Below are 15,300 nucleotides of genomic sequence, written 5' to 3'. Positions count from 1 at the left end.
TTCCATTTAGAATGTGGAGGGTTGTGGTGTGATTTCCATCATTGACAGGTTTTATAATGTCCCGTTAGTATATTATTCCTCTCGTCTGTCTTGCCACCATTTTGGTGCAATTAAATACATACTTTTCCAAGTAAAAAGGGAAAAAGGGAAGGGGAACATTGAAAATGCTTCAGATACTTAAAAAATAAATGAAGAAAATGGCGATGTTCTTATCCTTTTCAACGTTTAAATTTAACAGTTCAACAGATGCATTACCTCTCAGCTCATCAAGTGGTTTAGCAATTTCCGTGAGTTTTACTACATTCAGATGGAGAAATATGCACGTCAAGCCATCAACGATGGGGTCACCAGTACTGAAGAGCTGACTATAACCAGAGACTGTGAGCTGTACAGGGCTCTGAACATGCACTACAACAAAGCAAATGACTTTGAGGTAGGAACTAATCTTTATTTTTTGGTCATTTCCCTTTTCCTTTTTAAAAAAATTTATTTTCTCAAGAAATGTCACCAAATCTGTTTTTGTCCACACATAAAACATCTCTCCAATAGAGCAGTGATGAGGAGCTCCATGGTCCCCATCAAAATCATGAGGAGCTGACCCACTACCACTTCCTTTCCCATTCCCTGGCTCTTCAACTTATATGGAAGAGCCATTTGGCCACAGAAAAGGCAGCTGGAGAGTCCAAAGAAAATGGCATCAAGGAGCAAATACAGAATGATTCCTCTTCCAGGGAAGAGGTCTCTGCTCCAGCAGGCCTTTTTCTTATTTAGGTTCTGGGATGTCAGTTGAGCTGATATATGCTATGTGCAATGGTACTACAAAAGTTGTTTTCTAAAAAGGTCTTGGAAATGTTGATGGGGAAGTGATTTCATGGTTTTAACTTTAATCTATATAATGTTTTTTCTTTTGTGGAGGAAATGATATGAGAATTTACTAAGTGAATATCGTGAGAGATCAACATTTTGTTTTCGTTTTTGTTTCTGTTTTCGGTTTTTTTGGAGGAGAGACTCATGCATTTGTTTTGCATATGTGTACCTTCACGAGCATGTTGCCCTTTGTTTATCCACTCTTACGCACACTTATATGTATATCTACAAGCTGCATATTCTAGATACACACAACGCTGTATAGACAATTCCCAGAAACCAATATCCATGCAATAATGAAAGATGTGTGGCTATGAGTAAGGCATTTCTTTATAGGCTAAAGTGGTGCCTCAGCAAACAGTTTTCATCACATGATGACTCTCTATGAGACAACACTAGCAAATCTCCCAGGACTCACAAAGGCATTTTGCTGAGCCTTGCTGGTTGGGGCAACAATAGTCGGAGGTGGGAATATGGCAAGGGTTCTGCAGGCTGAACCCCCGATGATGGGAGTGGACAGGCTGTGGCTTGACAAAGTTGGTCCATTTCTTGTATTATCTTGGCTAGATGCTGTGCCATCCTGAGGGTGGGAAGATTTTTCTCCCACATCTGCTCATGCAGAGGCCTTATGTTAATTGATATTCTTGCCATTCTTGTATAAATAGGTATCCAGGAATGCCCAGGAAGTTCTTAATTTCAAAGGAGAGAGGGGCACCTTGGTCTGGCCTTGTCAATAAAAGGACCTGACCCCTAGTCCCCTCCCTGCTTGCCCATTCCTTTTCAGCCCTTTTCCCCACTGCTCTTGGCAGTGCAGACCAGTTATGGTGGATTATCAAGAACTGAATGTGGAGGCTTAGTAATGGGAAGTCATAGATTTTCCTTGAAAGTTTGAATGGTTAGACTGCAAGCTACTGATTTATCTTTGCTCTCCAAGACCAAAATATTTTTGACAAATGTGTTGTAAATGAAGTTTTTCTTTTGCTGGGCTAAAATAAGGATTCTTCCTGTACTGCTCCACTATTATAAAATCTATGTTTTTTAGGTCTCAGTTGTAAGAAAGCACTGGTTTACTATATTGACAGAAAACCAGCAGATTTCTTCCAAAGCTGAAGAATATGATTGTGGCTAAACATTTTAAAGAAATCATATTGAGATCTTCATTTCTTTTTCCCTCCTTCTGATAAATCTATTGATCTAAAACCTTAAACTAAGAGACTGCTACTGTGTGCTAGTGAATTATTTACATGGTATTAAGACGTAAATATTCTTTTAGCAACATTCGTCAGGCTTCATAAAAGAATTGCCCAAGATTCATGAGATGATTTCTACACTTTTGCCGTATAACATACTCAAGAGAACAAATCCTTAAAGTGCACATTAGGATTTGCAGGGTTGTTTAAACCATACCTGGTTGGAATTTAATCCCCTACTCACAGCACCAGGACCTAAATGACATAAACAGGGGGCGACTGGCATCAAGAGGTACCCAACAAGCTGCTCCATTTAGTATCATCTAAATCCTCCTTTAATGTGATTAACATCTGATGGTTCTCTCTTTGTGAATCACATCCACTTCCAGCCAGGCCACCTCTCCTTTATCTGCAGCGTCTATTTTAAGACTGCTTCACTGCAAGGAGTATGGGGCCTGGGCAGGAATTTTGTCACTTCTCATGTGACTTCAGACAACTTATTGGACTATTCTGGGTCTAATTCCTCCTTCACTAAAAACTAGGCTCTTTCTGGAAACGTGGAAAGAAAGAAGCAGATACATGGACCATGCCCTGCCCCCTCCACTGACCTTCTAACCCAGGCACATGCACGTACACATCCCTACCACCACCTACGATCCTAATGTCACCAAACAGTTTTTAATTTAGCTTCTCAATTTGACACATTTACTAACAAAAGCTTCGGATAAGGTGATCCCTTCTTTTGTGTGCCTTTGTGCATGGAGGTCACTGCTTAAGTGCGATGCTTAAAAAGCCACCGTTCTTATCACTGTGGTTTTACCAGTGTGGACCATGGCTGTGAGCCAAAAGTAGACCCAGCTCCTCCCACCAAATGCCTCAACTGATACTGCGTGCACTGATTTACTTTAGTATTTATGTTTCTTCTCTTAGGATCGAGTAAGATGAACCTGTGGTTTAAGTATGGGCAAGTGAGAGGGTGGCAGAGTGGAGAATTGGCCACCTTGTTTCCTTCTTAATTTCCAGAGATGGGTTTGGTAGAAAGGCTCTAAAGTTATGTCTACATGATGCCCAAAGGTCCAGTCAAGTCAAAAGAATATATTAACTACACTGAGTATGAGCTGGTCACATAATAAAATGCCTTATTGATTGCATTTTCAAATTTCTAAATCATGTGTTTCTAGCAATAATAAAAGAGCTAACATTTATTGACTGTTTGCTCATGTTCTAGGCACTCTCCCGAGGGTTTTAGCGACATTAATTTATTTAATATGGGCAATAATAATGACACTGATACAGTTATCGCAAGAAGAAAAACTTCAGTTTGCCTAAAGCTTTACTGTTTTTAAAATTATTCTAAATGGGAGGAGATGGGTAGAAAAGGCCAAAGAGAGAGAAGAATTCGAGGATAAGCTTCTCTTCTTCACCACTACTTTTTTCTTCCCTACTCATTGTCTTTTTTCGGCTCTCTGCTCTACCTCTGCCTCTATCATACTCTTGCTGGTGGCACCTCTGTCACTGCTTAGCACCGTCCCCCTCCAGCCCCTGCTGCTGACCCCTAGCTTACAGGAAAATAAAGCAGATGGGGAAGGTTTATCACTCGCAAAGAAGGAGTGGCCTGAATTTCTCTCCTCTTGTAGACCCTGCATTTCCTGGCCTTTATGAGTCAGGACCTTCTAAGTGACAGGAGAGCTTGTTCTGCCTTTTGTATCAGTTTACACGATTGCCAAGATTCTTGGCACAGCATTCAGACTTAGGGTGGTGAGAGTTTGAGAAGACCCAGGGGAAGTGGAAGAAGACACTGAAGCGGGAAAAATGCATTACACTCTTGGTTTGTGCAAAATGGAGGAGAAGGTTGGGGGTTTCACATGGGGTGGGGCGTCTTGCTTCTGGACGCGAGTTTGCGAAGGTGTGCAGGAGCCGGGCATTCCATTACGGGCTGCATCATTCATTCCCGCTCCTCACATTTAATGAGATTGGCAACAATAAATTTGTCTTTCCAGGTGTTATGGTATATATTTCCATGCTTCATTCCCACTTCACTTTGAAGAGCTTCCAAACAACTTTTTATGGGGAGGGGAAGGAGTTTTGGGATTCCTTCCCAGTTTTTAAATCATACTGATACTTCTGACTTCAGGGGCATATGAGTTGGATTTTATTGCTTTTTTGTTTCCCTTACAACCATGGCAGGGAAGGAAGATAATGATCACTGTCAGTTTCTGACACTGGTTTACTTGTTTTGCAAAAAACTGGGCTAAGGCAACTGACTTGTGTAACCCACAAAGGTCAATTGCAGTACTAAAGGAACTGAAAGATGTATCAGATGTATCACCCTAGGCTGGCCACTTTACATGATGTGGCTAAGAAAAGGCAGAATAACCCGAAGGGTGTAAGGGTAGGATGGCCCGAGTGTATGTGAGGAAGAGAATGTGACAGACACCTTCATCCAGGCACATTGAACACTCTTTCTCATTCTGGGGTACCATGAGGTAGCTCTTCCTCCTGCCGCGGTCAGCCAGGCATCCCTCAAGCCACCCCCACCCCCCACCCCCCGCCCCAGGTCATTTACCTGCAGGTCATTTACCCCCAGGTCTTTCTCCACATTCCTGGTAAGAATGACTAAACTCCCTTGCACTCACTAAAAGCACAGGTTTTTGGTCAGAAGGTTTAAAAATAAATAGAATGAGGAGCTTGATTCATTCATTAGCAGCTTGTAAATGCCATTTCCTCAGGTACTGATAGCTCACTGGGCAGATGCGCCATTATAGAGCCTGTGGGTTTGACATTTTTCTAGGTGACACATGACAGGCAAGAAGGTACTTCTTTATGTGTTTTCTCACTTTCCTCCTGGAAATAGAAAATTAAATAGCAGCACCCCTCGTACACACTCCCCACCCCCACACGCAAACACGTGCACACTTATTGAATAGGTTCTCTACACCGTACCTACCCCCCTTCCCAACCCATCCCCGCTTTCAACAAAACCACATTTAAGAAGATTTAATATATTTGGAAGTCTTTTTATTCTCAGTGTCATCTCTTTAAAGAAAAATGAGGACAGGTGGATTTAGGAAACGCTTCCCTCTGCTCCAAATAGATACTTAAATATGAGTGATCATTTGGAAAACTGGCACATGAGTGAAAACCTTTTACTGCTGTTGCAGTCTTTTGGCCTCAAAGCTGCTGAGCCGTTTAAATGATCGCACAACACACTCCTGGTGGGTGGCGAGGAGGAAAAGAAACCCTTAGCATTTTTTCCCTTGCCAGTCCCGTCAGTGACAAGCCAAATTGATCTGTTAAGAGACTAAATGAATGTTCTCTAAATATATGGACACGCATGGCTGTCTGGAAACGCACTCCTCCTGCAGAATGGCTGCCTGAAATTTGAAAGAGTGAGCAGTCAAGACACCAGGTTGGAAGTAGGGCTGAGGGGGTGTGGGGTTGAGGTAGAATTTTGTGTGTGTGAGGCTTCATTTTGGTACTGCTGTCCTTTTGGGATTCAAGATGTTCATCAGTATAATGAAGTGGGCCCATTGATTTATCACCTATTTGGTAATGTCATTGCATTTTAGCTCCCTGTGTCTTTTTTGTCATTGGGTTACATTCATGCACAGTAAGATCAACTTTAAAACCTCCTTACTCAACAGCTTTATTAGTTAGAGCATTCCATGACCTTTCTCAACATTCTTAAAGAAAAAGATACAGTGTAATGTCGCTTTACTTTGCTTATTGTCCTTTGTTGGGGTGAACAAAGCATTTTCTACAGTGGCTATAGCACATAATTATACAGCTTTCAATAGCAGTGTCTTGGCACATATCAAAGTTCAGAGGAGCCTTTGGAAAAAAAAAAAAAAAGATGTTTTGTGGCGGCCTAGGGAGGGTCTCATCTTCCCTTCAGAAAATAGTTCAAGGCTCTTCTGTCAAGCTTCCCTACTTAGAGCTTTTTCTCCTCCTGCTTCATAAAGTTTAAAGGGGATTCAGTGGAGTTCTATGATCTATTTCCTTTGAAAGATTGTTCCTCGGCACAGAGAGGCCCTTTGACTTCAAGAGTTCACAGATTCATGTCTTTAGGTATCATATGTCTGACCTTATCAGTTACTCCATTTAATGTAGGAGAAAAAGTCTCAACTCTTTGTGTTTGTCTGTTTTGCCTCTGTGAAATGATTTGGTGAAAAGACCATCCTTTTTAACACACCACCGAGAGGCCATTTCTGACTGTAACCTACCCTGTGGCTTTTCTCTCTTTAAAAAAAAAAAAATTGTCCTTGTGTTTTGTGTATGGATGAGTTCACAGTGAGAATAGAATTATACAAGGCAGGCGCACACACAAAAAAATCTTTTGCTTTCCTCCCCCCACCCCCACCCCAGATGATCTATTGGCTCTCTTGGTGGCTGTACCCCAACAGGCAAAGCCATTTAGCAAACACAGAGGTAGCGGCTGTGGTGCTGGGACATAGGGGCTTTTCCCTTGCTCTGACCTACCCCTAAGGCCTTCATAATTAATTGTCCTTCAGAGATGAAGAAAGTTCAGAAACAGTGTGTGGAGTGATGTCTATTGTCTGACATTCAGGTCTTCTTGCCCGGGCTCTTTTTCTTCGTCCCACAAAGGGTGATGAGTAGAAGAAAGAAAGCAAGTTCTCTTCTGAGAGCCTGGTGGTGGATGTAGCCTTCAGTGGGATGTTACCATTGTCTCTAGCCCATCCTGGATTAAATGTCTGAAGAAGTTCTAACAACCTTTTGAAAGCAAGCCTGTTTATTTCGTCTAGATTAAACAAACACATTTAGCAAACCAAAGCTTGTTCGAAGTTGGCGATCCCTTTTCTCATGGTGGATAACATTTTAAATCAAATTTCCTCATTTTCCCCCCCAGAATATTACTTAACTTCCACTGTTTGGTTCTTCGTTAGTTATAGGGCAAACATGTTGATGTTCATTCACTCATTTCTCTTAAATATATCAATATAAATTTGCAACAGTAAATACTTGTGCAAACATTCTTTTGGGTTAAGCATAGGAGTTTAATTCTTGAAAGTAGATTATTCTAGTTTTAAGATATTGTTTCACTTTCCATGATTGCCTTAAGCCAATCTTCAGTGCTATTTTGCAAGATGACATAAAACAAATACAATCTGTTCCCCACCCCCAGCCCCCCATTTTTGGCTGAGATACAAAATAATGATGCAGTGTGGGGACAGCTATTTGAGAAGTACAGGAAAAGGAGAACTATTAATGATCATTTTACTACTGTTCCTGTTAAATAGGGTGAAACCAAGAAAAACAAATACAATCATTCTTCTGAGGAGCAGTTGAACTAGCAAATTAGGAAGGTGTAAAATAACTACATTGTAGTGTGCATGGCACTTTGAGGTGGAAGGGAACCGTGTTTAAAGAAAAGCTCTGTGTCCCTTATGGCACTTTCTTTTGGAGGAAGAGACCTCCAGAATGGAGGCCAGAATCCATTCTGTCCTCCTTGGTCTTTGGAAACAATTTCACAACAGACCTTTTGGTATTTAAAGAGAACCTGTACATGGGAGTTGACACAACTAATATAGTCATACGAAAAAGGAGGCCATAAAAAATTAAAGTTATTCTTATGAATCTTTCATGAGAAGCAATGAAAAGGGACACTAGCGTAGCCAAGTCCTTTGTGCCACACACTCTCCTTCCGGGCTCCGAGCTATTGTTCTTTCAGCGCCTCAAACAGACTTTCACTTTCAAACTGACAAAAGTCGCTTAAAAGCCAGACAGCTGTACTAACACACCCACCTTACTGGGCAAGAGCCACAGACAGGTGACGAGGCCTGCTGAGGGACTTCATTTAAAATGAGCAGGGATGGCTTTCTCGGGCCTTTTTTAATATTGCTTTCAACCTCACTTGGAGATGGCCCATTTATTGATAATTTGTATACCCCTCCAATAAGCTCCCCCAAATATTTCTTGCATTTTCTTTATAGTATGAAACATTGACATCCATGATAATAATCATGCTATAGACTGTGTGGCTAGGGTCAGGTCAATGGAAATTTGAGCACTTTTAGCAGAAGACACAGATCTCTGCTGCCACTCTCTCTTGTTCCTCTTTATTCGGCCTCCTCCATTCCATCCAGATCTCTCTTAAGCTCCCCAGATTTCTGTTGCCTCGTCAGAAGTACCTGGGAGTGGACAGAAAACACCCACCAAAGACAGGCACAAGCCTCACATTAGGATTTAAGCTGTAGCTGTAGGTAGGTAGGGAGCTCTGCCTGCATTCCAGGCCCCAGGGCTGCAGCCCTGTGGGCTGTGGCAAGTCCTCTCTGCGTGTGTGTTCTGGGCCTCCCCTCCCCTGTCACCTTGTGTACAGTCTGGTCTGTGACACTGATGGTGATTATGTCATTATTTTGCTCTGGGGGCCCTGGCACATCTGCAGAGCCCAAGCACATCTTCTTTGTTGCGCTGGCAAACATCCCACACCGCAAATGCTTCATTAGCCCTGCTGCCGGCCTCCTTGCCAGACACGAGTGCCCAAACCCAGGCTTCTTTCTGCTCCATTCTTTTGTGTAGCTGATGATCATGTATTCATCTTCCTGGTTCTTCCCCATTTTCCTCAACTTCTGAACTCCAGATGTCCCAGTTTTCTTGCCCAAATCACACCAGAGACTGCAACGAGAGACAAGGTGACTCTGCCCCTGAACCCTTCCCCACCCCTCATCCCCTCTCCTTCTTTTTCATTCCCCAGATGAATAGTAACTTTGAGTAGCCCCCACCGTAAGGACTAACGTTTTCAAACTTGCAGTTTGAAAAGATACCAAGTGATTGCTTCCAGTTTAGTATGGGAGATGGGGTGAGAATTGGGGGTTATTAGACGTTGCCTGTTGTACACATGCCCTTCTCCCCCAGCCCCATCTCTGCCCCCTCCTCTTCCCTCGGCTTCTCTACTTGCTTCTGCACATTGCCACATTTTACCAATTTTCACAAAGTGGTTTAAAATGGGAGTACAGAGATATTCTTCATGCCTCACTGTGCATGTTATATTTGTCTGAAGGTTCCTTTCTCTAAATGCAGTCTTCATCTCCACTCTATCCTCTACCAAAATCCACTGCCCCCTCTTTCTGCTGCCATAACCTCCCAACCCCCAACAATGACCTATTATTAGATACTTAAAGTGATTAACACTCAACTGTTTTGGAAACGAGCTAAAACACTTCCCTCTGTAAAGTTTTATTCTATGTATTTAACAGAGCCACAGCTTTTGTTAAGGTGTACTGGTTTCCACATTAACTGCCGTAAATTTTAGAGCTTAATATCTTGGGTTGTAATGGGTACTACATAATTGGTATGTTTAATTTCCCCTTAAATTTGAATTAATTGATCTGTGTTAGCACATTATGGGCAGTTTCCCCAATAGAGAGTTTAAGCAGTTTTTATCTTCCAACCAATGCAACATAAGATGTTTTAAATGTCTCTATCTTTGAGTAAAATGTAACATTTAGTTTTGGGGTATAATTAAAGGCATAAGTTCGTATTTTTATGGGAATCATGGTCAGATCATTGCCCCGAATTGTAATTCAAAATCCTAGGGCAAAGACCCTGATAAGGATTAAAGAAAACTTCCTCTGAGGAATGAGTTGCTGTATTAACCAGACACCTGAAATTTCCAAATACCCACCAAAGATGGGCGCAAAAATATGCATGAGCACACTCTGAATACTAGAAACAACCTAGCCAGTGAGGTGACATGAGCAGTGGTCAGATCAATGGGCCACCCAGTCCCATGTCAGCCCTGGACAGGAAGCATGTCAGGAGAGGTTGGTATCTGTCATTGACTGAATTACTTTCAAAAGACTCGGGATGTACTCAGAACATTTCGAACCTCCCAGTATTAGATCATTATGGTTTTATCACCCATAGGTTTGTTTAAACCTTTTTTAAACTTAACCCCATTATCAGAATATACCACTCCTCAAGATAATAATTCTCTGCATTTATTACCTGCTGTGAAAATAGTATCTTCTTTTTATGGCTCTTAAAGTGATTCCCCTGGAACTCCACAGGGCTGTCTCTTGTTATAATATCCTGGGATTTGTGAACAGGGTTGTGGCCATATTCTCCATTTCCTTTCTGATTTTATAGACTTTGATCATTACTCCCTCTTAATCTTCATCTCTCCAGATTAAGGAGCTCTAATCCTTTTTAAAAGCCTAATCTCATACAGTAAGTGGGCTGCCCCGGATCATTTTAGCTGCCCTTCTGTAATGCGCTTCCGGCCTGACTGTGTTTTCCCGAGGGACAGTTACAATTACTAAACCACAGGGCAGAATTCCAGGTGTGGCAGCCATGCCACAGTTTGGTAGTTGTGTCTCATGCACACCCAGTGGAATTTTTCTAGTTGCTTCAAAAGTTTATCCTCAGAGGCTGGATTTCTTGAATAGCATCTCAGTAGCACTTATGGGTTAAAATGATCCTGTGAGACCAATTTATCAGACTCTTGGCAAGTATTCTGGCAAATATGAGTGTGTCTAAGGACCTATCCAGCCAAATAAAAAATGGGCGGATCTACCCTGCTGTCCAGATGTTTTCAGAGTTTTTGTAGATACAGTATTGGGGTATTTGACATCATGAGGAGATAGCCTCAGTATTGGACTTGTCTATAAAAATGACAACTATAGCAAGAAAACTCTGGTTTCTACTTTATTTGATATTATTCTCAGGCAAGAAACAAAATGTTCACTTGCAAGTGGGCATTATCTTACATAAAAGTATCATCTTGAAATCTTAAAAAGAAAATCTCTGGGGAGACCTTCCACTGTGAGAAGTCCTGGATCAGTATTAGTGCAGAACAATATTAGTGCAGAACTGAAGAACACGACTCTCGAGCCAGTCCCTGGTCTCAAATCCCAGCTCTGCCACTTTCCAGCAGTGAAACCTTGGCAAGCGTCTTGCCCTCTCTGTGCCTCAGTTTCTTCATCTGTAAAATAGGGGAAGTAATTGTGCCCACCTCGCAGAGCTGTTGTGAGCAGAGAGTGAATCTGCATGAACAAGGAGCACGAAGAAGTGCTGCCCAGGCGTGCGCTCCGCTGGTGTGCAGGGCTGAGTGAGCACTCTCTGGCCGCTGTTGCACCGACTATTGCATTATTTCCTGCTGACCCCAAATAGGAAAATAAACAAACGAGCAAGCAGGGAGCTCCCAGCAAAACTGAGACAGATATTCAATGTAAAACTGGTTTTCAAAAGAGAAAGTGTTTCTTCCTCCTGCCCCAAGTGTGGCTGTAAAGGGGACACCAGCCTGCAGCAGCACTGGGATTCTGGAATCATCTGCTCCAAATGAGAAGGGCAGTGAGGAGAAGCTGAGGTGTGGGAGGGGCAGAAGGAGCGCTGGCCTGGGGGTTCTGGCTCTAGCCACACCTGCCTCCCTGGGTTCTACTTTGCTCACCTGGAAAGTGAAGAGAGTAAACTCACAGCTTTGTTCTAGCTCTGAAATTCTGTGATTCTAGAATAGAGGACATTCTGTATTCTCTAAATAGTCTCTTGAGTCCTGATCTTAATGCAGAGCTTTGAGCAGTTGAGTGTGGAGGCTCTGGGAATCCACGTGGCTTCCATGTGGGGCCACTTCTAGCCTCCTGACTCTGCTGCAATGTAATTATCCCAGTCAAAATCTCCGGGGTGCCCATTTTAGTTCTCTCCCAAGACCCTCTTTGCATATCTAAATCTCAGCAGTGCCCTTGGACACACAGCGACTCCCTTACTGGGATCATAGAGATGAATTTTTCTAATTCATAAACAATTTATTGACTGCATTGGCAGTAGTCATTATATTTGCTGCTCACTTTATATGTTGCCTTGGCTGGGTGGGCAGACCATGAGGCCCTCATGCCTGTGTGTTTTCTAGGAGGTGGTATGGACCAGAACAAATTAAGAATCTGTATACCTGTCCCTATGCATGTACCCTATTCCACATAGGCCATACCTCCATGTAGTCAATCAGCATTTGTAATATGTATTAACTTTGATATCATATACAACATCTCCCCTCTTTTAGGGCAGAATCAGCTCTTTTAAATAGTATAATTACCTTCACTATTAAGCTTGGTTGGTAATTTTTGCAAAACAACACCATCCCCCTTTTAAAAGTATTCCCCAAATGATGGTAATTTAGATCATAAAAGTCTTTTCCATTGGGATTTTGTATGTGTGTGTATGTGAGAGTTTGTGGTTGGTAGGTGTCAAATCCTTATGCAAGTCATTTGGGTATGTATTTCTCATATTTCTTAATGGTTATGCGCCCAACTTCTGGGTTTTTTTAAGGATACCTTAACATTTTTTATTAAAATCTGGAAGTAAAAGTGGCTTTTAGTAAAAAGTAATATATTCACTGAGAACAAGGTGGGGGGGGGGGATTTAACATAGGGGTGAAGGCAGAGAAATGACCAGAAGCTAGAGGAGGTAGAAGACGATAAAAGCCTGGGGTTTCAAAGTCACTGCATTTCCCGTAATGTAGAGACTATTTTCAAAGATTTATCATTTTCAGTGACATAAAGGTGTACAAGATAATCTGTGTATAGACTCCTGAAGTTGCCTTTGAGCAGGACCAATCCTAGGTATTGACAGCATCCTAAGAATCCCCACCCCAGACATGACCTAAAGCCCCATTAGTTGGTAGGGGCTTAGCAGACTTCCAAAAGCCCCTGAGTTTATTCCAGAATCTGTTTCTCTGCCTTTCCAAACTATTTACCTTTCTTGAAAAAGGGTTTTCAAAGCCCTTCACAAGCTCTTAAGTAGCTTTGGAAATACAGCCCATCCTTAGTTTTGCAAAGGGTGGTTGTAGAAGGGAGACCAATAGAATTCCCTAGAAACACAAAATGGAATTTCTCTGACAACAACGATCTTGCTGTCAAAACCAAAGGATGGGATTGAGGATGATAATCCCTGTTCTTTTCCAAAGCAACCCGGATATTACTTGGGGTGTCATAAGCTATTGCCAGCAGAGCACCAATGTCTCCCATGACCCCGTATCACACGTGCTGTCCTTAGTGCTCACTACAGGCAGAGCTGTTCTTTCTCATTTTCCCGCCCGGACCCCACTTCCTAACAGTTTCTCCCTAGGCTCCTTGCTCAAATTGCTCCATCAACAGGAATACAGGGCATGCAGGCTAGTTTTAATATTAGCCTGAGCAAAGCTTCATTATGAAGGTAAAGCTGCTGCAGAAAACAATCACGTAATGCATTCTCAAACGAAACAGGAGTAACCGTGGATTATCTGTGCCCAGCTTCTCTCCGTGCAATATTGGAGCATTTATGCCATGTTGTTTTGGGATATGCTCCCATCCAAGAATGGTACCAAGCTTGGCCCTATTTATTTTACCACCTCACCCAGTAATTGTAGCAAAAGTTAAACCTCAAGGACTTTCAGCTCATCTTGAACTCGGACCCAATGGCACATAATTCACAGGGCTGCCTCAAAGGGAAGATGGCCAGCACTGCAGAGTGACTTCTGCATTGATGGCAGTGCTCATCTTCCCATCTAAGCATCGAGCTGATTGGTTAGATGTGTCGTGTAGCAGGGAGAGATTCCTCCATTTAGCACATCTAAATATTCACTGTCAGGAAAGCTCCTAATAAAAACTTCCTAATCAAAGCAGGGCAAGACTGAAGTCCTCCAGGTCCTTGACCATCTCTGTGCTTGGCTTATTAATCTTATCACCACAGATATGGACAGCTTCAACTGCACCTGAGGAACAGCATGACATTGCAGGTTGAATTTGGGTGAGTCGATCCCAAATACCCTGCGAGAACAACTGGTGTGCTGACCCAGTGAGGCACACAGGGTTAGTGCATGATGGGGGAACATTAGGCCTTTAGGAAAGTTGTTAGCCCCCAAGTTTGGGTAAGAGCAGGTGTTATCAGACTATGGCCTATGGGTCAGATCTGACCCTCGGTCTGTGTTTTATGGCCCCAAGCTGAGAATGGCTTTCATATTTCTAAACAGTTGTAAGGAGCTGAAGAAGAAGAACATGCAGCTGAGACCACATGTGGACCGAGAAGCTTGTGTATTGTTATCTAGTCCTTTGCAAGGTTTGCCGACCCCTGGCTGAAGGTTGTTTCTGTCTTTGTGGAACATGAACCAAGATCCTTCTGAAGTTCCAAAATTTTATGATTCTTGGATGGCATAGTCTTGGTTCATCTCTTACCTAACAGCCTACCAGATCTGCGATCCCAACAGGGTGCTTTCAGTTGTTTATATGAACTTAGAGGATCTGTGTAGTATTTCAGAGGGGGAGGAGAGGAGGTACTATCAGGTTTTCGTTTTTGATGCTTTTCCTTTGATTTGGTTTTTGTTTTGTTTATTTGTTTGTTTAAACTTGGAATCACTCTTTGAGGCATGCCCAGAGTTTGGGAGGGAAGGAAAATTGACTCCTTTACAACAAATAACATGACAATCCTTACGTTTTCTAACATATGTAACACCAAAACTTCCATGCGTGAGCAAATAAATTAGCCACTTTAAGCATCATCAGTGAACTAGATTTCAGCTCCACAAATAATTTTGACAGTCTCTCATAGGCATGTCATTCTATTCCCAGAAAGCTGGTACTGCCATTTCTGGGACTGTGGAAGAGATGGTTTTATTTATCCTGTTATCTATACGCAGAGTTGACAATGGAATGCTTACATAGTTTCAAATGTATTTACAATTTGTTAACAGGTAGAATAGAAGATCTTAAGACATTCTTTTCTATTGTCTGAAAATCACAATTAGTCAAATGCTGAACTCTAGCATGATATATATGTTGCCAAAGTCTTAGAGATACAGACATTTAATTGTGAATTCCATATTTTCTAAATACCCACTCCTAAAAGACAAAGACTCAAATTCAGGTGAGAAAACAAGGAAAATGCTCAGGGTCTCTGCCTTTCATTCACTCTGATATCAGAGAAGTCCATGTGAGGGGCGTGGTCAATAGCAGCCCCCACTCTCAACGCTGCAGACCAAAGTCCAGTGCCTGTGATCCTTTACCATGGAGTTCCACTGGCCATTCAAGGCAGACCCTTTGCCTCCCTCCTTGGCAGTTTCCATGTGACTATTCATTCCTTTTATTACATTTCTTCCGGGGGGGCCATTTCCACCGTGTCATATCTGGTTGCTACTCTACCAGCATTTATAAGGGCTGGGATGGTGTTGGAGGCAGTGTAACTTGGAAGTGTACTGCCACAAGCTCCATGCAGGTCCCTGCTGTGGTGACAAAGGGGGAGACATGTTTCCTTTTGCCAC

The 15,300-nt window shown here is 42.4% G+C and overlaps 1 protein-coding gene across 1 annotated transcript in view; it reads left to right on the top strand.

Moving 5' to 3' along the window:
- Positions 1 to 15,300, top strand: part of PROX1 (prospero homeobox 1) — a 51,525-nt gene that overhangs the window by 22,902 nt on the left and 13,323 nt on the right. Inside the window, exon 5 of the mRNA XM_063114026.1 lies at positions 239 to 433. Within this exon, the coding sequence (XP_062970096.1) occupies positions 239 to 433 (195 nt within the window). The remainder of the gene's footprint in view (positions 1 to 238; positions 434 to 15,300) is intronic.

The sequence above is a fragment of the Cynocephalus volans genome, chromosome 11 (genome assembly GCF_027409185.1).
Source record: "Cynocephalus volans isolate mCynVol1 chromosome 11, mCynVol1.pri, whole genome shotgun sequence".
Lineage (NCBI taxonomy): Eukaryota > Metazoa > Chordata > Mammalia > Dermoptera > Cynocephalidae > Cynocephalus > Cynocephalus volans.
The sequence above is the reverse complement of the archived record's forward strand: the minus strand, read 5'-3'. Positions and strand labels throughout refer to the sequence as shown.